At 38.9% G+C, this 22,899-nt stretch overlaps 1 protein-coding gene across 4 annotated transcripts in view; it reads left to right on the top strand.

Moving 5' to 3' along the window:
- Positions 1 to 22,899, top strand: part of LOC136839326 (uncharacterized) — a 49,312-nt gene that overhangs the window by 22,177 nt on the left and 4,236 nt on the right. For 3 of the 4 annotated variants that reach the window (XM_067105214.1, XM_067105215.1, XM_067105216.1), the window contains exons 2-6: positions 15,582 to 15,821; positions 18,993 to 19,143; positions 20,043 to 20,151; positions 20,798 to 20,884; positions 22,532 to 22,588. In XM_067105214.1, the coding sequence (XP_066961315.1) occupies positions 15,599 to 15,821; positions 18,993 to 19,143; positions 20,043 to 20,151; positions 20,798 to 20,884; positions 22,532 to 22,588 (627 nt within the window). In that variant the 5' untranslated portion in view covers positions 15,582 to 15,598. The remainder of the gene's footprint in view (positions 1 to 15,581; positions 15,822 to 18,992; positions 19,144 to 20,042; positions 20,152 to 20,797; positions 20,885 to 22,531; positions 22,589 to 22,899) is intronic. The other variant, XM_067105217.1, reaches the window with a different exon arrangement.

Below are 22,899 nucleotides of genomic sequence, written 5' to 3'. Positions count from 1 at the left end.
GTGATGAAGTTGAACCCTAACATAACTCACAGTCCAATTGTGACTATATTCACGGCATTGAATCTCCGCCACCAATATCTTTTTACTGCTGATTCTTTAACCACGCGCAGCTCTTTAAAATCCCGGACGTCATTTTCGACTGAAAATTCCTTTTGCGAAACATAACCGATCCTTCTTTTCTTCAGTTGTCTAAAACATGCCGTACCGAGGTTTTCACAGCTTCGAAAGACCTGTCCATCCTTGTTTTCAATATTGCTCCCCGGCTTGGCTTTCAGCATCTGTCTTGCATCATAACTTGTTGGATAAAACTCGACGTGTATTAAATTTCTTTTCCTACATTCCCGGATCCGGCATACGATTGCCCAGTGGTGCAGGTTTTGGTTTTCTGTAAAAGAAAACTATTAAGATGACTTCGTCTATCCGTCCACACTTTTTCTGTCCGCCCTCAGATCTTAAAGACTACTGAGGCTAGAGGGATGCAAATTCGGATGTTGATCATCCACCCTCCAATCATCAAACATACCAAATTGCAACCCTCTAGCCTCAGTAGTTTTTATTTTATTCAAGATTAAAGTTAGCCACGACCGTCGTCTGGCAACGCTATAGGGCAGGCCACAACAGGCCGTGGCTGAAAGTTTCATGGGCCGGGATCATACAGCCTTATACGCTGTACAGGAAACTCGATTGCGCCGAAGACACTTCGGGGCATTTTTTTTTTTCATTCTTATAATTTTGGTCAATCTTTTTTATTCAGATGTCCCAAGACTATAAGATTCACCTTGTTGTAACAGACACGCAGTTAATTCTAAGTCTCGCCTTTTGTTGCGTTATGTTCAGTACTATACAGCATTATACTGTGGAAGTTTATTTCTAGATGTCTCCATTTTAGAGAATGATAAAAGTCCTGTAACTGAATCATTGGAATTTCAGAAGTTCGTATTTCGTGCAATTTCTATTGAGTAGGTTGACGTGAGTTTCGTTTCATTTGTTCTGTCTTGTTTGTTTTTCGTTGTTATTTCCCCTATTTAATTTATCCTTTACGCGTCTTGTTTTTTCCCCTAATGATCTGCTTTCCTTATGAGAACCCTTAAGCTTTTCCAATTCAGGCTGCTTCTTGATAATAATGACAATAATATGTAGTTGTAACAGACATCACTAACCTTTTAAATCTAACGTTTAGAATGCAATTAATTAAACACTTGCAGATCCTACTACTGTTTATTTTTATATAACATTCAGTATTCACTCGTGAAAATTAGTTTTAGCGCGTCTATTAAACTAATCCCTCACTATAATTCTCTTCAATTTATATTTCTCAAATTCACTATGAACACAATACGAACAATAATATTTGAACAGAAGTGAATATTTATGAGTATTGCTGTCGAAGACAGGAAGAAGGGTAGATGTTAAATAGGAGTAAGGAGAGCATGATGATAAGGACCTCCCAGAATTATACTTTCCAGTCATTTCATTTGATTAATCTCATCAAAATTTCGATTAATTCTACAGTAAATATGGAACAAAACACCTTTTTTTAAAAAAGATCATCTATTAAAAATATTGTTTAAAAACGCCATTATTAAAATACCCCGTTAAAAAACGCGATTGTTAAAAAAATCCCGTGAAAAAATCCCCTGTTAAAAAACACCATTGTTAAAAAAAATATTCTGTTACAGAGAAAAAAATTCTCTGTCATCTCAACTCCCGCAAGAAGCTGCGTCGCACCGTCCACCGAAAAAGGGCGTCACGAAACGCCAATTATGCTAAGATCTGGCATTTGTTCCGCGGAGTGCTTGCGGTACTTCCTGATTACTCACTCTGGCACGACTCTTAGTCTTTGCTTTTGCTTCCTGAACCTTTTCTTAGCCTTTTCGTTAATGCCGCACGTGAAGCAGATCCGTAGCTTAGTAGCTGTTTGTTAGATATTTATTGATGAGGGACGATACGGGATGATTTTCAACAGAATTTGCATCATAAAACTGAAAGACTTTTCGCTTGTAAATATTACATTATCAGACACGCTTGGCTAATTAGCATTTTTGAGCCAAGGCACCTTCTCCACTTCCTATTTCCCGCCGCACAAGAGGTTTTTAAATTTTATGGTAAATTTAGAAGGGGGAAGGCATAAGAACACTTTTCTTCAACTCTTGTTAAATTATTACTTTAGAGTTTTATCGTCTTCCTAGAGTTAGTTTACAGTTTTTCTGATTTTTTCTCTGCTTTCACCAAAGCACTACAGTGTCTGATCTGATGATAACGCCATAAGAGCGAAAAAACAAGTATTAAAATTTCCATTTTCTGTGCACTTTGCTTCTTATTGTATCGAAGATGGATATTACTTTTCCGTAAAAATACTACCACGCGCACGTATATATATATATATATATATATATATATATATATATATATATATATATATATATATATATATATATATATATATATATATATATATATATATATATATATATATATATATATATATATATTCTATATAATTATATATATACAGTATATATACATATATACTCGTATATTCAATCAGTTAACTTCTCCACCATAACCTTCATCAAAGCTGCTACATAAGAAAAATTATTCTAGATATCAAAAATGATCTTGTAAGTTCATTTTAAGCAGACGCCTACTTCAAAATCTGTCACAGATAGAGAGGCATATCTGAGTGAGAAATCTGACCTGTAAACTACATCTGATAAAATCATTTATAAGTTAAATGAAATTATGTTATTTGTCTATTTAGGCTTTAAATATGTCTAAGCTGGTAGACAGCTTTTCAGCTGTACCCTCCAAATCTTCTTTTGCCCTTCCCATTCGTGTGCAGGTAATTCAGGCCTTTTATGCACTGCCTCTCTCTCTCTCTCTCTCTCTCTCTCCTCTCTCTCTCTCTCTCTCTCTCTCTCTCTCTCTCTCTCTCTAAGGCAGAACTCTGTTTTATCAACCCAACTTTCCCTTACTCTCTCTAAAAGATAGATCTCTTTTAGTGAACACTGCTCTCTCTCTCTCTCTCTCTCTCTCTCTCTCTCTCTCTCTCTCTCTCTCTCTCTCTCTCCTTGCTATCTTAACTTCGCATAACGGGAAAACGGTACATGGGTACATTAAAGATAGAGCATAACATTTAACATTTCAAAAGGTTAATAAAATCCAATAATTTATTTTTTTATCTATTGCCGACTGTAATGTTGGCTTTCTCGTTTGTCTTAATTTTCTTTGTAAAATAAAGAAAACAGATAATAGTCACGTATAAGCAAGACCGTAAGTGCAGTACAAATTACTGCTTAAACAAAATCTTTACTGCTTCTCTATAATCACGTGTCCGTAGTGGCGATGGACAAGCTCGTAGTTTGACTTGCGTGGCCCACTGTAGACGGTATCAAAGGTCCTTCGCAACATCCCTTCTTTGGCGCCCCAGATGCATTATTTTCTGCCTTTCACTTTCCTCCAGTCTTACTTCTTCAGCCTTGCCTTGAACAAGCTTGTCCTCCTGGCATGGGTATCCTGCGACAGTGGGACGGATTCTCTTTCTCTTCTCAAAAGTACTTTCTCGTATTTAGTTCAGCCGAGTTGAGTAGCCGGTTGTCTCGTGTAGTACTTAGGTACGCGACCATGAAACACTTGGCAGGTAGCCATACCCCGAATTTTTATAGTCAGCTAACTTTTTCTTTTTAACTTTCAGACATTAGCTCTCTCTCTCTCTCTCTCTCTCTCTCTCTCTCTCTCTCTCTCTCTCTCTCTCTCTCTCTCAGTTTGTTTATCTCAATTCTTGACGTAAAGACCCTGGAGCAACTAGCTACTAATGGTACTGCCAATGTGGTCATCCAAGGTAATATCATTTAGGATTATGTAAGTCTTTCTCAGTACCTATGCTTCAGAGATCTTCCTGTAGTTCATCTCTCCAAGTGAAAATTAAGTAAATCGAGGACATTTTGCGATTCTTATGAAAGGATTTATCAATCACTGAATCTTAATGAAATGAGGTTAAACAACAGGGCTTTATGAAGTTTTCATTTTGAAATGTATCATTTATGAATCACTAAATCTCAACCAAGAAAAGTAAGATTACATTTTGGGAATCATAAACTCTTAAGTATCAGTTTGAAGAGGTTTAAAAGCTTGTTAAGGAATTTATGAATCAAAATTTTATTTTAGGTTTCATGAAAAATCAAATCTCATCGAGAAGAGCCTAAATAACCGAGACATTTCAAATTTTCATTATGGGATTTATTGATACTTAAATCTGAAAGAAAAAAGGTTAAATATCCGAGATATCTAGGAGAAGCTAAAATAATAGCAAGGGTTTTCAAGATTTTTAGTATAGGATTAGTGAATCAGTAAATCCCAATGAGAACACGTGAAACAACCAACAGTTCTCAACTAAACTGTTACCCTTTGTTTATGTTTTCGACGCCTAAACAAACAATGCTCCTGATTCTGGCAGTCAACACCTAAAAGCGATGAGATTCCAACGACCTGAGTTGGATTTCCCATCTGCTGACCTTGTTTGCACTGATGACATCAGCCTACGTACTGGTATTTGTCATAAATAAACATAACAACTCATATTTTCACTGAAAGGAGATTATCATCTCACAGTCATTTCTTTCGATTATAAAAGTGCCGATACTGTCGAATCTAGGAATTAGCTTGATGATCAGTCACCAAACTAATTCACAGTATATCTGAATACTCTAATTACACATTTTATAAAATCACAGAAAGAAGTCAGGAAAATATACCTTCACTGGAATCAGATGAAACATATTTGTACACTTCACCGAATGTACTCCTATTTATTATGTCAACACAGGCAGTCAATTGCAGGAAGAAACAGCCGTTCATTCAGGTACCCATCGACAAGGAGGGTACCTTTAGCGGCATGAAGGTACTCTCATTATTACAAGAAGGCACTTCTGTAAAGGATCTTACAGAAATTATTACCATGTTGAGGACACCAGACTGAGAAGATGATCTTTCGTAAATGAAAGTATTTCTAGTAAACTAAAATATTCCTGCCCAAATGTGGGAACTTCTAGCCACAAAAAGATAATCATACCCATATGGATGTTTACCTAGCAATGTATTATATGCAAAATGGAATCTGAATTTGAACATTTCTCAGCTAAAACTAGTTTATTAAACATTATTTTTGCGTTATAGCGGGTATGGACGCCCGTCTCACCCTCTGAGAAAGTTAAGTATACCTTAGTTTTACCAGACCACTGAGCTGATTAACAGCTCTCCTAGGGCTGGTCCGAAGGATTAGACTTATTTTACTGGCTAAGAACCAATTGGTTACAAATGGATGCCGGTCTCCTTCAAGGATTGTGGAATCCGAAACACATTATAAGGAAATGAATTTCTATCACCAGAAGTAAATTCCTCTAACTCTTCATCAGCCGGCGGAGGAATTGAACTCCGGCCCATCGAATGACGGCCTGAAGCTCAACCGACTCGGCCAACAAAGGGCTCACCCTCTGAGAGGTGTAGCACCAGTAAACACCGAGTACGTAGTATTGCAGTGAGCAAAAGGGTCAGGTCCCATGTGCGAGAAACCTTTTTACTAAAAACAATGTTCAGTACAAATGGATGCCCGTCTCGCTTCGTGAAGGAGGCAACAAGCGCCAATGCCCGCTCGAATAAGGAACACGAAAATTAAGTTGCAGTTAAGTATACCTTAGTTTAACCAGATCCACTGAGCTGATTAACAGCCAGATGAAGGTCTGTCGAGCAAGGCAAGGTCGGCCGCTTATCTTACGGTGGCTAGAACCAATTGGTTACCTAGCAAGGGGAGAAGATATGTTCCAGCTTATTGTGGAATTGAACCACATTATACAGAGAAATGAATTTCTATCACCAGAAATAAATTCCTCTAATTCTTCATTGGCTGGTCGGAGACTCGAATTCGGGCCTATATAGAGTGCTAGTCGAGAACTTAGGAACTTAGGAACACAAAGTGCGGCCCCCACCACACCCGCTCCCTTCAACCTCATGTCGCACCAAAAGGGCACAACAGCGCGTAAATACTAGCAACAAAACCAGACAGTCATTTGGTCATTGGTCCAGAGTGCGTAGTAGTACTACGTGTCGCCAAGGCTCGTCAAGAGAGAAAAATATAATGAAGACCAGATGAAGGTCAGTCGAGCAAGGCAAGGTCGGCAGCATGTGAACCGGATCGGTGGGTAGAGGCAGAAATTTGCTATCGGAGAGGGAGAGATTAGATATGTTCAGCTTCAGACGTTTGCTTACTTAAGAATTGTTCAGAGTTCGGTCTTACACAAAACAAAGTAATATCCTAGCTTCAAAACTCATAAACACACACACGTCACGAACTCTCGCCATACACACGCATATATATATATATCGCTATGGGGATATAGGGCGTTGGGTCTATATGATATATAAACATATATATGGGGTATATATATATATATATATATATATATATACCACAGGTCTATATATATATAAATACATACAGTCCTTATAATTATGTATCGTATATATATATACAAAATTGTATATATAAAAGTGTAGATGTTAAAAAAAAATACATGATATTTATATATATATATATATATATATATATATATATATATATATATATATATATATATATATATATATATATATATATAAAATACCGTATGTTTTCACTCCGATAAATGTGTGGCTTTACAGATCGTCAGCCTTCCATTTCTCAGTGATGCTTTAGGGATGAGGTTGCTGTACCTTGCTCTGACCCACCGATGCCGAAGAAACTCATGTACCAACAACGTCTAGCATTCCTTAGTCATCACCCATCCAAACAATGACCAGACCCAACGTCGATCAGTTTAGCTGATCGGGCGGAACAGTGAATGCGTTATTACCGTCAGATATGTGTATGTGCGTGTACACGTGTGTGTGTTTTGTAGTCTGTGACTGCATGTACGCACATGTGATTAATTGCTGCCGAGTTGTCTATGAGAATATTAAATGTACGAATGATATAAAAACTATGTTGTACCTTACCTCTAAAGTAACCCGTATACCAGAGAGAGAGAGAGAGAGAGAGAGAGAGAGAGAGAGAGAGAGAGGTTAAGACTTCTCATCACATCCCACCTCCTACAGCTATGCAAAGAGCTTATTTATATGAAATTTCTGTCCTTCTCGCCACTAAGACTCCCAGAAGGCAAGGCCATTGACGACTTAAATGACAAACAAGTCTAGCTGCAGGAGCTGACGTCGACAAGAATGCAAGAGCTGACCTCTTAAGTACGCACTTTTTAATTCGCCGATTTTTCTCCTGAACTAAAACTTATGATTATTGATATCAGCGAATTTTCCACAGCTTGTTTACCGCTTGATGATGAACTGTCTAAATTCGTGGGTTCTAATCATTTTCTAATATTTTCCCCTTCCTAATATCAGACGCTGTTTACCAGGTAGTTGTGCTTAGACTCATCCTGCTGAGACAAGCATTCTCTTGCAGATTTTCCCGCCGAGTTGTTTTCTTCTTCTTCTTCTTCTTCTTCTTCTTTTGCATTTGCTCTATTCCTCCGCTGTCAATGGTACCTTAAGGGTAGTCTCATTAATTTGGAAATGAGCAAAACGGTTATTTTCCCAAAATGCAAATTTCAAGTAAGATACCTTCATTAAAATAACACGCATAAGCGAAACTAAAATTATATGTTTTTGCTACAAAAACGTTTGTTGGAGACATTTTTCATTAAGAGCTGAGGCACAAAGAACGGGCACAGAAAAAATAAATTTTTACAAAACTATGGCTAACCTTGAGATAGACACAACAATATATTCATAGATTCTCGTTTTGGAAAGATCGGAGAAAAGAAAAAAATAAAAGAGATGAATTTTAAAGATGGGAAGGAAATAGAACATATATGAGAAATTAGCATGAGCATGTGATCGACCGAAGCGAGTACAATAGCCTGTGTACGGAAACGCCGAATTGGTTTCTAATTTGGATGGGAATGGCATTCGACACAGGAACATTATGTTGGTAGCTTTAGGTTTTGAAAGGTAAGCAATTTTTGAGGGAGCTGAATTGAGTACGCACCAATTCACGGGGTTCAAACTTAGAAAGTCCACTAATATCCTAAATAAGTTTCCACATGATGTGGTGCCCTTATGGGAAAACAGAAAGAAATACGTTATGAGATATATATTACATGAATAATGATGCAAATAAACAAACAGGATACACGTTTTTTCTTTAATAGCCTGTTTAAATACATCAGCTGATAGCAAAATACGTTGTAAATGTAATAAAAAAAAAAAGAGACCAGTTAAAAATTATCTTTCTATTAGTATCTTCATCAGGAAACCTGAAATCAATCCGTGGTGTATACCAATGCCCTGTACAGCTGGCGACACAAGCAACATATGTTACATGCGCCATGTGTTACAATTTCTTACTAAGACCTTCATGTTTATGTGGCGTTGGGGCTAAGCAAATAAGCCTACTGGATTTAGCGATAATCCTTCGTTTATTTATTAGAAAGTCAAAAGAAGCAAAACGATCTTCAAATCTGCCTGTCTCGAAAGATTGTGCTACATGTGCTTCAGTATCATATACTGCAGTGGTGCTTAAACTTTTTTGCCTTGCGCCCCCCTCTGCATTATGTATAAACACCACGCCGCCCCCCTACCCCTGAAATTTTTGCCAACTATAATCTATAAACAATATGTTGTCTATTTGTACGCTATTATACTTATCATAACAATAAAAGACAATTCATAAACAAGATTTGAAATTAAAATTTACTTATATTTTGAATTTTTGGCATGTTTTGAGATAATGATTAGAAAATATATGGAAGCAGTGATAGCGTTTTTGGCAATTTTGTAAGTAACATCACAAATTAAAAATAATTGGCACCATCTGGCAACTCTGCTTGTGGCCCCCTTTGAAGCTTCTGGCGCCCCCCCGTTTAAGAATCACTGATATACTGCAAGGTAAAAGATCCATCATTCTGGCCGCTTTTGAGAGCAATATCAAAGAAACACTTTCTCTGACATTTTCTAGCATCTTGCCGACAAACATTTGCACCAGATAGCCAATAATGAGGGGCGGGGGGAAATTAGGTTCTTACGTCAACGCTCGTGTAATGAGGCCTTGTCGAGCGTTGAGGAATTCAATTTTGCCATTAGTAGAGCATGAACACTGACTTCTTGTAGCGATGCTGGGTGACAAAATGTGAAAAGAAGCCAAAAAATGCACAAGTGTCTCACTACCTGGAGTGCCTTTTTACGCACAAACTTTTCTGTACACCTTTCATCCCTGTCGTGTCTCTAGAAAAGGTACACTTTCAGTCCTAAAAGACCCAAGTATTTTGTTCCCCAAAGTGCAAAAATTTGCTTTGATAACCAAGCGCTTATTTGATCATGTTAACTATGATTTCATTCTCATGGCATGGTCGTTCCTCTGTTTCTTCTTCCCTTCTCGTCGGTCAAGATTCAGAACCCGGTGCGGGCACTTTTGTGAGATTGTTTTCACTGGCGATATTTCTCAAGATAGATTACCTGTTCAAACAGCTGTCTTTCAAGTTGAGACAACTGTCACTCAGAGACCGTGACATCTCTTTTGAGATACATTTTCTCTCAAGGAAAGTGTTATTTTTTTCCGTCCTTGTTTAGCGCAATCTGCCTTTGTTTTCTGTTTTTGTCTTTCTTCATTTATTAGGAAATTTAAATTCTTCGTACTTAAATGATGGACCTGGAATTTATGTGTTGCCATGTACCAACTTTGATTAACCGCCTCTAGGAAAGATAAAAAAAGGTTACTGATAAGAAAGAAAAAGAGTTAGATAGTCGAGAGAGAGAGAGAGAGAGAGAGAGAGGAAATTGAACAGGAGGATATCCTGTATTCCTTACATACTCCTCCCTTTCAATGTCCCCAATCAATCTGGACTGCTATATTTCTTCCATGACGTCTGAGGCATTAGCGTTATTCAGGCAATTTCGAATGAAAGTTGATGACCCTAACCTGAGTCGTCATCATCAATGAATTCGAAGCGGCGCGCAATTCAGCTTTGCAAATCAGCTCTCCAAAGGAAACTGATTCATCACTTTTGAAATGCTGAAAACTGACCCAAGATTGGGTCTTCTTTTCGACGGTTGTCAGGTGTCTGAGAGAGAGAGAGAGAGAGAGAGAGAGAGAGAGAGAGAGAGAGAGAGAGAGAGAGAGAGAGAGAGACTAATGGGCGTTACATTGGATTTTAATATTAGTCCTGCAAAGCAGCTTTTGTTTAGGATTATATTTCCAGCTCTTTGTCGCATAACAAATTTAAACATGTTTCACTGCTGTTTTATACTCGTAGGACATCCGATCTTTCAAGAAAAAAAAAAGAGTACCCCTTAGAGAAAAAAGTGCAGTGAATTGCGTACCTGGTATTTAGTAGACTGTGGTTGGTCACCAAATCCCAACCCCGGCGACCACTTCCCCAGACTCCAGAACTCTTCTCCTTTCTATGTGTTTTGGATTCCTATGACATTCCCACAGGTGAAATGCGTTTTTCTCAACTGAACAATTTCGTTGACATCAGGTTATAGGCAATGCAGAAGGATTCCATACAACGAAGTCTATACTGGGAGTAGTTCAAAGTTCCATCAACTCTGAGATTGACGTTAGATATTTTTGTAGGATTGTGTGACCTGATGACATTAAGACTTGATCACAAGTTCACGCTAAACAATGATAAATTTCGCATACTCAGAAGGATTCTATCAACTCTAGTCACTTCCGCTTTCTCTATATTAATGGGATATTCATATGTGAACTGAGGACCAGGGAGAGAGAGAGAGAGATAGGCGGGGTCATATTTCTGGATGCAGATTGCTTCACAGTGCGCAATAAAAAGAATGACATTATTATTGAACAGAGATATGATGACGTCACTTGCCAAGAGTTCTGAGACGGCCGGGAAGTCTGTGGAAAGATGATTTGTACTCATGTAACATCTATTGATGTAGAATGTCAAGAGGGGAATGAAAAGGAACGTTATATTTTGAATGTTTTGCCATCGCCCCTCGGGCAGTGCTGCAGAAGATTCAGAGTCCTTCTGCTGGATTCTTCAGGTGATTAGTTTTGTAGTTGACCTACCTGTCGCATTACTAAGATACAGCCAGGATATGGTTCCGGGAGAGAGAGAGAGAGAGAGAGAGAGAGAGAGAGAGAGAGAGAGAGAGAGACAGTCACCCATTCAGAAACACTCACATATTCATTCATCTGTTATCTATCTCTAACTTTTATTGAACAGCAAGAAACATTATTGGTGTCCAATCTATATGTTAAATGACATCATGGAAAATAATGACAAATTACATGTGAATAATAATAATAATAATAATAATAATAATAATAATAATAATAATAATAATAATAATAATCAACAAGGTGAGAGGAAAGCTGAGAAGGAAATGAAGAAGAAGAAAGGAGAATGAATGGAAACTGAAAGAAAATGCAGGTAAGCAAGGAACCTCTGACAACAGAATTTGGGGAAAGTGGGCCACAGACAATACATAAATGATCAATGAAACCCCATAAGCCTTTTTATTATTATTATTATTATTATTATTATTATTATTATTATTATTATTATTATTATTCGGAAGATGAAGAACCCTATTCATATAAACAAGAAGCTCACTAATGGGGGCCATTGACTTTACAAACTGAAGCTTCCAAAGAGCATTAAGGCGTTCATTTGAAAGAAGAAATATTTCTATATTTAACGAGATCTTTATAATTATTCTTCCTCTTGGTACATATAAGAATGTGCTTTGTTTTAAATTTATTCAACCTAGCATTAATGATTTAGAAAATGTCATTAAAACTGCTGTTTGTTTTCAGTCTACAATAGATGAAAATTTGATTACATTTGACTTTCAAAGGCGATGCTGGAAAAGATCTAAGTTTCGGAAATTTTCCAGCTCCTGGAAGGACGAAGAAATCATTGGCTCATGCGCCCAACGCTGCTATGGCTCAGAAAATGCAAATTTCAAAGTTTCCAAAACAAAATCTGAATAAAACCAGGCGAAGAGTTTACAGATGGATTCAGTGGACAATTTTATGCTCAAGGAAAATATGGACTACATAGCGGAGAACAGAATGGAGTCGACGTTGCAGTCTTCGGCGATTTAAGAAGCGGGAATGTTTTAATACTGGTCACGTTTGGAACTAAGCTCTGCACTCGAGATAAGCACAGACAAATCGTGGAGAGGAATAGAGATTCTGAGGACTTCTCTACGAGAAGAAAGTAGAGAGAGAGATGATGAGATTCGTCTGCCAGGAAATGCCATTTGGATCAACAGATCTGTGAAGTCTCGTAGGAACTGGAGGACTTTTCGCTGTCTTGAATCCTTCATTCAGCCTGGGGTCTCCAGTTCCGGAGGCACGCGAGAAACGCAATGTATATCAGGAAAAGAAAGCAAAGGAGTGGTTGCAGCGATGCTGAAATGGCCTAAAACCCTAGGAGTCTCTCCTTGAAAGTGCCTCAGAATCCTTCGGTCTCAGCTCCTGGAGGAAGGGCGAGAGAGAAGAAGAGCCATTCATGGATGCCCCAGCGCTAGAGCTCAGTGGAACTCCAACTTCAGAGTCTCCAGAAGCAAGCCCGAAATCCTTCGAGTCTCCGTGAGCCTCGGAGGTTTGGAGTCATATTCTAGCAAGTAGGATAAGGAGGGTCTGAATCACAAGGCAGAGGCCTGAAGGCACCCTGTATGATGCCTTCCTGAAGCACCCCTTGACTGGGGAAGTTCCTCCTCAGAGGCTGCTTCCTGAGGTAGGCAGGTTTCTCTGCCAGGCTGGGGAAGTTGGTCCTGGGAGGGCCTGAACCACAAGGGTGAGGGCCCCAGGTGACTCTAGGGAAGCCTTCCCTTGAAGGCAGCCTTGAGTGGGGAAGATCCTCCTCAGAGGCTGCTTCCCTGGAGGTAGGCAGGTTTCCTGCCAGGCTGGTGAAGCAGGCCTGGGGAGGGCCTGAACCACAAGGGTGAGTGGCCCCAAGGCGCCCTAGGGAAGCCTTCCCTTGAAGGCAGCCTTGAGTGGGGAAGATCCTCCTCAGAGGCTGCTTCCCTGGAGGTAGGCAGGCTTTATTGTATTAGAAGGGCTTGGGAGGGCCTGAACCATTGGCAGGAGTGGCCCCATGCGCCCTAGGGAGCCTTCCCTTGAAGGCAGCCTTGAGGGGGAAGAGATCCTCCTCAGAGGCTGCTTCTCTGGAGGTGGTGGCAGGTTTCTGCCAGGCTGTAGCTGGTCCCGGGGAGGCCTGAACCAAGGGTGAGTGGCCCCAAGTGCCCTAGGAAGCTCTCTCCCCTTGAAGGCAGCCTTGAGTGGGGAAGATCCTCTCAGAGGCTGTTTCCCTGGGAGGTAGGCAGGTTTCCTGCCAGGCTGGGGAAGCGGTCCTGGGGAGGCCTGGAACCATTAAGGGTGAGTGGCCCTTGCTGGGTGCCCTAGGAAGGTTTCCCTCCTGAAGGCAGCCCTTGAGTGGGAAGATCCCCCAGAGGCTGCTTCCCTGGAGGTAGGCAGGTTTCACAGGCTGGGGGAAGGGGCCTGAGGAGGGCCTGAACCACAAGGGTATGTCCCAAGGCGCCCTAGGGAAGCCTTCCTGAAGGCAGCCCCTGAGTGGTACATCCTCCCAGAGGCTGCTTCCTGGAGGCAGGCAGGCTCTGCCAGGCTGGGGAAGCGGGCCTGAGGAGGGCCTGAACCATTAAGGCAGAGGGGTCCTACAGGCCTTAGGGAAGCCTTCCTTGAAGGCAGCCTGGGAAGATCCTTCAGAGGCTGCCCTGAGGTAGGCAGGTTTCAGGCTGGGGGGAAGTGGGCCTGGGAGGGCTCCGAACCATTAGGTGAATGGCCCTAAGGCGACCTAGGAAGCCTTCCCTTTGCAAGGCCTGGGAAGATTCCCAGAGGTTGCTTCTGGAGGTAGGCAGGTTTCCTGCCAGGCTGGTGTAGTTGGCCTGGGGAGGGTCTGAACCACAGGTGAAATGGACCTTGCAAGTGACCTAGGTTTTCCTCCCTAAGGTATGTTAAACAAACTTCTTCCAGTTGCTACCAACAAACTTGTGCCAGTTACATTAAAACAAACTCACAGTTGCGTCGAACAAACTTGTGCCAGTTCCGCGAACAAACTTGTGCCAGTTGTTTAGAACAAACATGTGCCAGCGCTGTGCCAAAACAAACTTGTGCTAGTGCTGTATCAAACAACTTGCAGCACTTGGCGTCGTAACAAAGTTGTGCCAGTTGGGTAGAATAATCATGTGCCAGTTGTGGGTCAAACAAATCTTCATTACCTGTGACGTTAAGCATTAATTTTAAGTGGCTTTATTTTTAATGATTTGGTAGATGGTGTGCTTAGCTACTTTTGTAAACTCTCCTCCGAAATTTGGCAGATGCTTTACTTCTAACCTTTTACAACTACTTTTTCAGTCGTTGATAGTGACTTTTGCTATCAATTATTGCTGGATGGCACAATTCCTAAGTATTGTAAGTTGTTTAACTTGGACGCTTTGTCAGATTCTTTTTCAAGCTTTGGTAGATACTTTACTCTAAGGCAGTGACTCTCAAACTGGTGCCGTGGCACCTTGGGGTGCTGCAACATTGTCATGAGTTTTGTCTTGGCTAGATCATCTCAGTGAACATTTGCAAAAAAAAAAAAAAAAAAAAAAAAAAAAAAAAAAAAAAAAAAGGTTTGCAGAAGTCTTCATATAATTATTATCAGTGTGTCTACTCTAATACGTTCACACACACATATATATGTATATGTATGTATATATATATATATATATATATATATATATATATATATATATATATATATATATATATATGGAAAATAATTTTATTCATTAAATAAGAAGTTAATTCATGCGATATGGTGGGATGGTGAAGAAGGGGTGCCACGGTAATGATTACATTAGTTAGGGTGCCATCACTCAAAAAAGATTGAGAACCACTGCTCTAAGGCCTATGGCAGCTACTTTATCTTCAATACATTAAAAATGCTTGCCTTCAGTACTTTAAAGGGGGCTGTAATGAAATCGATCAACATTCGTTCAATGCATAACTCCTTTTATTTGATGAATTTCCAGCACTTTAACCAAATGAGTTCAACTTTATATCAGTTCCCTTTCACAGTTTATTTTAAGATAAGGCAGGATTTCTTTACGGACTCATGCTTTGACGAGACAAAATCCATTTCCTTTCTATCTGCTAAGTGGAGGTAAAACCAAAGATCAGTTTTTGACCTTTGGTTTTACTTCCACTAAACATAAGAAGAGGAATTGGTTTTTGTCGCGTAAAGGCATGAGTCCATAAAGAAAGTCTGCCTTATCTTAAAATAAAATGTGAATGAGATCTGAAATAAATTCAAACTCACTTAGTTAAATTCCTAAAAATTCATGAAACAAAAGAGAGTGACATCTTTAACGAGTATTGGCCGAAATGAGTTCAAACTGAAAATACAAGTCATACAGTACTATGGAAGATCTTTATCACGACATTTTGCATACACGAAATCGAAGAGTGGAGAGAAAAAAGCATTGTAACGCAACCGCGTTCTTCGTTGCGTTTCCAGGTGACACTTAGACAACCATGAGGGCCATGCTCGTGCTCGTCGTGCTGTGGGTAATGCAAGGACTCATGTCTGAACAGGCGCCCCACCAGGAACTGTCTCCAGCAGGCTCACGCCTCTCGAGACTGGACGAGTTTTGCTTCAACGGCAGCCTGCACGGGACGTGCCTCGAGATCATCGTCAACCAGATCTGCCCTTCGGGAAGCTACAACGACGAAGCGGAGAGGTTCGGTGACACTGACTGTAAGTCTGGTTGGAGAGAGGTTTCCTCCTTTCGTTTTTTTTTTTTTTTACTGTGGTTATTTCTTGAAGGTAGCTATCACTGAATTTTATAGCGTAGCCATAGAATGCTCCTATCATTTCGTTATCATTTGTGCCACATATGTGTTTTTTTTTTTCGTGTACATACATAAATATGTTTATATATGTATATGTGTATATATATATATATTTATTTATTTATTTCTATATGATCTATATAGGCTATATGCATGTATATAGATAGATAGATGTATTAACTCTATATACTCAAAATAATAAGGGGTTATAAGATATCACAAATAAATGTCTTACAAAACTGTGGTGAATGGTGAGTAGTAGTAATAGTAGTAGTAGTAACAGAAAAAATAGTAGCAGCATATAGTAGCTACTTACATTCCTGAACAGCGTTCTTGAAACATCAGCTTACATTCTTAGGAACACATTCGATGTTATTCCCATTTTACAAATTTTTTGTAACGTTTTCAAGTAATAACATACCCAGAAGATCATTTATATCCCTTGATAGCGATAACTGCTCCAAAAGACATTCTAATTTCATTCTGAACCTTATTTCTTGATGGCTGTTCAAGCAATAGCCAGCTCTTCCTTGGATGAGTCGGTAAGTCGGTGGGCCGGAGAGCTGCGGACTATTCATTTCTCCCTATAATGTGGTTCGATGGGCCGGAGTTCAATAAAATCCCCTTCGGCCGGTTGATGAAGAGTTAGAGAAATTTATTTCAAAATCAAACAATAGGTGATAGAAATTCATTTCTTGCTAAAAACCAATGATGCTGAAAAAATTCGGATTCCCAAAATAAGCTGTATTTCCCTAGTTGCTAAGTAACCATAAAACACCAGTTGGTTCTTAGCCACGTAAAATGTCTAATGCTCGATAGCCTGACTGAACTCTGTATTTTCTGCGGTGGTTTTTCACCGTAAAAGGTCCAAGAGTTCATAATGCTTCTAAATGCGGAAAAGCCAAGTGGAAAAGTCAGGCGAGAAGTAGAAGAAAGAGTTCAAGAAATTAGTGCCATAGAGGAGCGACGGAGAGAGAGAGAGCTGTCGCCCATCAAACGTTAATCAACCACATCCACCCCTAAACGCCTTTTTTAAAACTAAGAAAGCAGTAAGCTCGGAGGCTTATAATCCTGAAAATAAAATGATCAATAAGTGAAGCAAGACTTGATGAATTACTTGAATCACGAATCCCTAATTGTGAATGCCTAATCCATTTGGCAAGGGATGGATTCGAGCCACTAAAAAAAGTGTAGGCAACTATGATACCCTACTTTCATACCTTGCAGCAAAGATCAGACAGGGGACCAGGAACCTAAAATTTATAAGAATGTCTTAGGCACTAAATAATGACAATCATTTTGCATTAATTACTCCTAAAAATTAAAACTTAGAATTAATTGTAACACAGTCTTTGAAGTCCCTTTACTTTTTTATGTAACTAAAACTTTGAAGGCCCGTTTCTCAAAACATAAGTTTTCGCCTTTAAAATGCATCTCCTCCCTTAGTATTGGACCAATCTAAATGAAATTTTAAATATAACATGGGGAAACATGGTAATTAAAAACCGGGATTTTTAATATTTTGAGTTTCATTTTTGCAATTTTTTTTCTGTTTTTTTCCGGGAAAATTTCATAAAAAAAAAAAAATTCACCTCGAAAAATAATTGAAAATCAAAATTTTGTATCGAAGGTCCATATGTGTTTTATACGTGGTTCAAATCTTCAAAAAGCAAAGAATATGCATTTTGAAAATGGCCATTTTTTGGCCGAAAAATACAAAACCTTCAACAAAATTTTTTTTCCTGAATTCCAACAATAACAAACCCCTATATCAACAACCTGTCGTTAAAAGTCGAAACCGGCCGATCCTTAAAACCATAACTCCCCTCGCTTACGATGCTCTTCAGTAACTGTTCTGAAATACATGCCACTGTTATCTGCACCTGCTTTCCTTGATAGGAATCTTCAAAGAATAACTGCCCCCAAAATACATTCCACTTTCATTCAACAATAACTACCCCGAAAGACATTCCACCTACATCCAGATTTGCATTTCCTGATAGTGCCATTTTAGCAGTAACTCATCCACTTTCAGAGTAATAAATGCTCTAAAATAATGCTCTTCCGTCTGCAGACTTATATTCTGTAATGGCTCTCCTTAAGCAATAACTGGACTAAAACACATGCCTGTTTCAACCCGATTTACATTCCCAGAAACACCTCTATAAGCAATAACTGCTCTAAAACATAAACCTGTCAATAACTGCTCTGAAACACACACTTGCTTCAACCCGATTTACATTCCCACAGACAGCTCTTCGAGCAATAACTTCTCTAAAACACACACGCTTGTGTCAACACGACTCACATTCCCAGAAGCAGCTCTTCAAGCAATAACTGCTCCGAAATACGATTCACTTTCATCCTTGCTTAAGTGCGTTGATATTCTCCACCAAATACTAATCCGAAACACACTCCACTTTCAACCCGATTGACATTTCTTGGCAGTACACTTCCAAGCAAAAAAAAAATGCCCTGAAATGCTCTCTACTTTTAATTCTACGTACATTCCTTGATAGCAATCTTCACTTTATAACTGCTACGAAGTACACGTCAGTCACTTTCAAGTAGACTTATGTACCTGATGCTGGCGCCCTTGCAAACAGCAAATATTTTTCACATTTTAGCACAATCAAAACTGCGTATGTTCATTACAGTGATGATGCACGAGCGAAAGCTTAGATATCGCCATTTCAGTCACCACCTTAGGCTAACAAACGAATCGATTAATTAGTTATTGTCTAATTGTCAAAAGCCTGGCGGCAAGATGCTAAAAGGTGCTGGTAAACAAGCTCGTGTTACACCGCACAGAAGAGCAAACCAAACTATCAACTAACGGAATAAAAACATCTTTTCATCATAAAAAAAAACCTACAGTCAATACTAACTTGAATGATTATTGGTTGAAATGACTTGGTCACGGAACCATTCAACTGCATAGTTAACATTTTCAGTACACCATTTCTCTGAGAATATACTTTAAGAGCGTATCTTTCTGACAAGCCCTACGAGAGAATAGACGTGTCTGTTATTTTACTAAACTGCCCAGTAATAATGATGACAACAATACTTTCAGCCGGAACATTCACTTGCAAAGGAAAGGAGTGCAGGATCAGCAACCTCCAAGGACTCTACTGCAAACCAAATGATCCTCCGCAGACATACCAGCCTCGGAACCAACGGAGATCTCATTCAGGCAACAACAACGTTTTTGCAGACTGTGCAAGGTAAGAGGAATGAATGATTGGCTGTACTGAGCATGACTGTTTAATATGATGTGAGTGTGCAACTTTGACGATTAAGTAGGATCGAATGGCTGATAACGTCCCTCCTCCAATCTAGCAGCTATCATGCTGAGGCCTTTGGTGCACATGGAGACTAAGGTCACCATGAACTAATAAGTCTCAGTTTATTGAAGTTTAAACCAAAGGGGCATTTTGTGAAATGTGCAAGAGCTCCTGTGTACCATCAGAAGACAGTTATATTTTACTGTGGATACCTTTACTCCCAGGGATCTTGTGACGTGGTGTGTGTGTGTGTTTTTTTTTTGGGGGGGGGTTGCATGGTGATAATGGAATAATCTGGTTCTTAATCGAAATAAGCCAAAACTAAATAAAGCCTCTATACTTTACATTCATACACATGAATTATTAGGCAAAGGGGTAAGCATGGCACAATCAGAATGCTAAAAATGAATGTGTTATATCCAGCGGGATACAGGGAAAACGAAGAAAGCAAGTTATGCTGTATAGGATTTTGACTTTGCAAAATTTAGAATGTTAAAAATGTCTAAGTTACCCGAGTAAAACGTAAATTAGTATAAAAGTGAAAAGAAAATTAACACCCCGCTAAAAGATTCTGCCTAACCCTTTTCAGTCAATTTGGAAAATTAAAGACCTTTTTCCAGAAACTGTGCTAACTGAAGACGAAGTGTTAATGTAAAGCTGTGGAGATGGTGGCATTCAATGCCGTTTTTTACTTAAGAGTAATCTATGAACGCTTATCCCAACCAGCGTGCCACATCCTGAAATTCTGAGATCAAACCAGATTTCTTGTTTTAATGAAAACGAAAACAAATAAACATATATATTACGTAATGATATGGCCTTCTGTTTTCTCTTTTCAGAAATCTTAAAGGTGACGCGTACGCGAAAGTTGAGGCAGTGGCTGGTTTTCAGTGCAAGATGAATCTAAGAAAAATATGTCATCCTTGCTTGCCTCCCGCATTGCCTAAGGTAATCACTGATGTGAATGAGCAAGTTTCCTTTATTTTCTAATCTAGAGTTGTATTTACTACATACATTAATGCAGACGAGTATTGCTTGCGCTTTACTCTGTAGCGATGCCTTGTCTTTAAATAATACTATAATAATGATATGTATAATCTAACTAATGAACTGAATGTAGGTGATATAAACAGAATTCTCCTCGCATTCCAACTGTTTAGCTGTAACCTGATTGAATTTCTTTTACCATAAATCGTGCTGTTTATTATTTTAGGACAACTTTAAAAGTTTTCTAATTCCATACTTCTCACTCGGGGAAGGGGGTTCTCAGGGGTAAACACATTAGACTTTATTATTGTTATTACCACTACTCTATTATTGTATTTTTTGTTTTTGTTTGTTAATGCTACTGTTATTGTGTTGTTATTATTATTGCTGTTGCTGTCGTCGTTATAACTGACAAAAATTCTAACAAAAATATCATGATCAAACTCTAATTTGGTGGCGAAAACGCGTTCATCAAATTTACATACTTCTTATACTGGAAACATGTAAGGAACATGCAAACAATTCATGACAAACAGATAATTATTTTTTTCATTCATAAATTATCCACACTACTTGAAAGATACCATTCTCTTTCTCTTTCAAGCAGCATCGTCAGGATCGTACAGAACACCTTCTTTCACCAATACAGGTTGTTTTGTCTTACTTGCGTCGAAGCCATGAGCATTTACCGAAGGTTGGTTTTCTCTCTCTACCCCTCTCCCAGTAGTGTTCCACAGTAAGACTTTAACTAACACTTAACAGTTACAGTCAGTCACTTTTGGCTACATACGAACCCGGTTACTTTACCCAATATGTGACCATATCAAGTTTTAAGGGATACAGTCTAACCTAACCTAATCTAGGGCGCAGTGTTTTATGACTATGAGATTTTCCCCCTTGGACCTCCTCAATTAATGCATAAATATTATTAGTAGTAGCCGGGTTCGGGGTAGCTTAAATTAGTTGGTTTGACTGGACAGCTTAGCATCATATATCTGAAGGATCACATCTTAGGTCTGAGAAATCTGCCTTTCTAAGAAATTGTACTGATCTTCTGTAGGCTACTACTTCTCTAGATTTAGGAAGGCCTTATCCATCTTTGTTTGAAATATTGTACCCATTTTTCAGGAAGTTTTTTACTTCTCATTCTTCCACAGAACTGAAGCAAAGGCTTTCAGTCCAAGAAATGACTAATCTTTTACTTCCCTTCACTGAACTGTAGACCACTTTCTTTTCTCCCCTTTCCCTCAATTTTCTGTCACAAGTCGGGCCATATTTGCCCGTTCTGCATTTCCATATCATGACATCTATATCATATGCAAAATCAGAATAAATAGAGTGAATACAGAACGTTTAAAATACACACAGATTGCATGTACATTTAGCAGACAAATAAATCTGGTAACACACATTATCATACATGGAATTTATGAAGGATGAGGCTTAAAAATAAATGAAGATGTAACAGACGACGTTCAAGAAAGGACGGCGATCAGAATACCAGCTGGAAAATTATGAACTATGAACTCAGGGGGAAAATGCGTTTTGTCAAAATAGCATCCTCGTTTTAAGTGCCTATGGATTTTACCATGTCAGTTAGGACTACAAAATGTTTATTTTATTCTTTCTTAATTGTTGTCAACATTATGATTGTTTTCGTCAAGGAGATTATGTTTTTCTTCGGATTTTCTGCGTCACTTTTCCTGGAAGCATGATTATGTGAAAACCAATTAATTTAAGAGATTTTGGTAGGTGGATTAGCTGGTTCGGATTAAACCGACCACGTGCCAACACGGGACCCTTCATTGAGCAAATGGGGTTAGGTGGGAAATGGAGTAGAGGCCTGACAACACGACCTGCTCCATAAGGTCGCCTAGACTTGCCTTTGCAGTCTGTAAAATCCCCAGCTTCCAAATTCAAAGAGCGAGAATATGTCCTGATTCATATGTGAAGAACCTTCTGAGAGCTAGAGCCCTATTCTTTGTTGTGGCAAGTGAATTATGGAGAAGCAAAACATTCTTGTTTATTTGTGTTGATTCTCAGTTAGATAAATGGCTCAAGGTAAGTATCTACAAATTTTGGAGTGATTCAAATAGTCCACTCTCCTCTCCTCTCCCGTCTTTGTTTTAGACATACAAGCAAACCAACAGACAAATAAACAAACCGAAGCATGAGCATAACCCTCTTGTCGCAGATAATAGAAATTAAACATCTATTCCAAAATAGCATTATGAAGAAACTGACCTCAGCAAGGAGGGCAAGGAAGTCAAATTTTACCCCCTTTTTTGGGGGGGAAATCATAATAAAATAATAAATTACCTTTTTTCCTTTCTCGTTTCAGAACATAGTCTTAGAGAAGATGCTATTAGATTCCTACAATAAATTAAGGGATCCCAAGGTAAGTTCAGGAAGATGAAATACCGTTTGAATTTCTCTCTCACATTTCTCTATACAGTTTCTCAACTGACTATAGTAGTATGTTGATGGTTTCTCTCCACCAATGGGATCTGCTTGCAGGCTTTTAGAAAATACTGAATACAAGTTGGGGAGGAAAGAATTGTTCCCAAGCACTCTCGTTTTGTTAAGGTGTACGAATCCATTGGCCCTTGAATATTCGAAACTTGTAAGGAAGGCTATTCAAAAATTGGTTTACCTTTAATTTAACATTTGCTATACTTTATCATCCACGCATAAGAGCGCCCAGAGGTG

This window comes from Macrobrachium rosenbergii, chromosome 6 (genome assembly GCF_040412425.1).
Source record: "Macrobrachium rosenbergii isolate ZJJX-2024 chromosome 6, ASM4041242v1, whole genome shotgun sequence".
Classification (NCBI taxonomy): domain Eukaryota; kingdom Metazoa; phylum Arthropoda; class Malacostraca; order Decapoda; family Palaemonidae; genus Macrobrachium; species Macrobrachium rosenbergii.
Note: the sequence above shows the minus strand (reverse complement) of the source record. Positions and strands in the feature narration are given on the sequence as shown.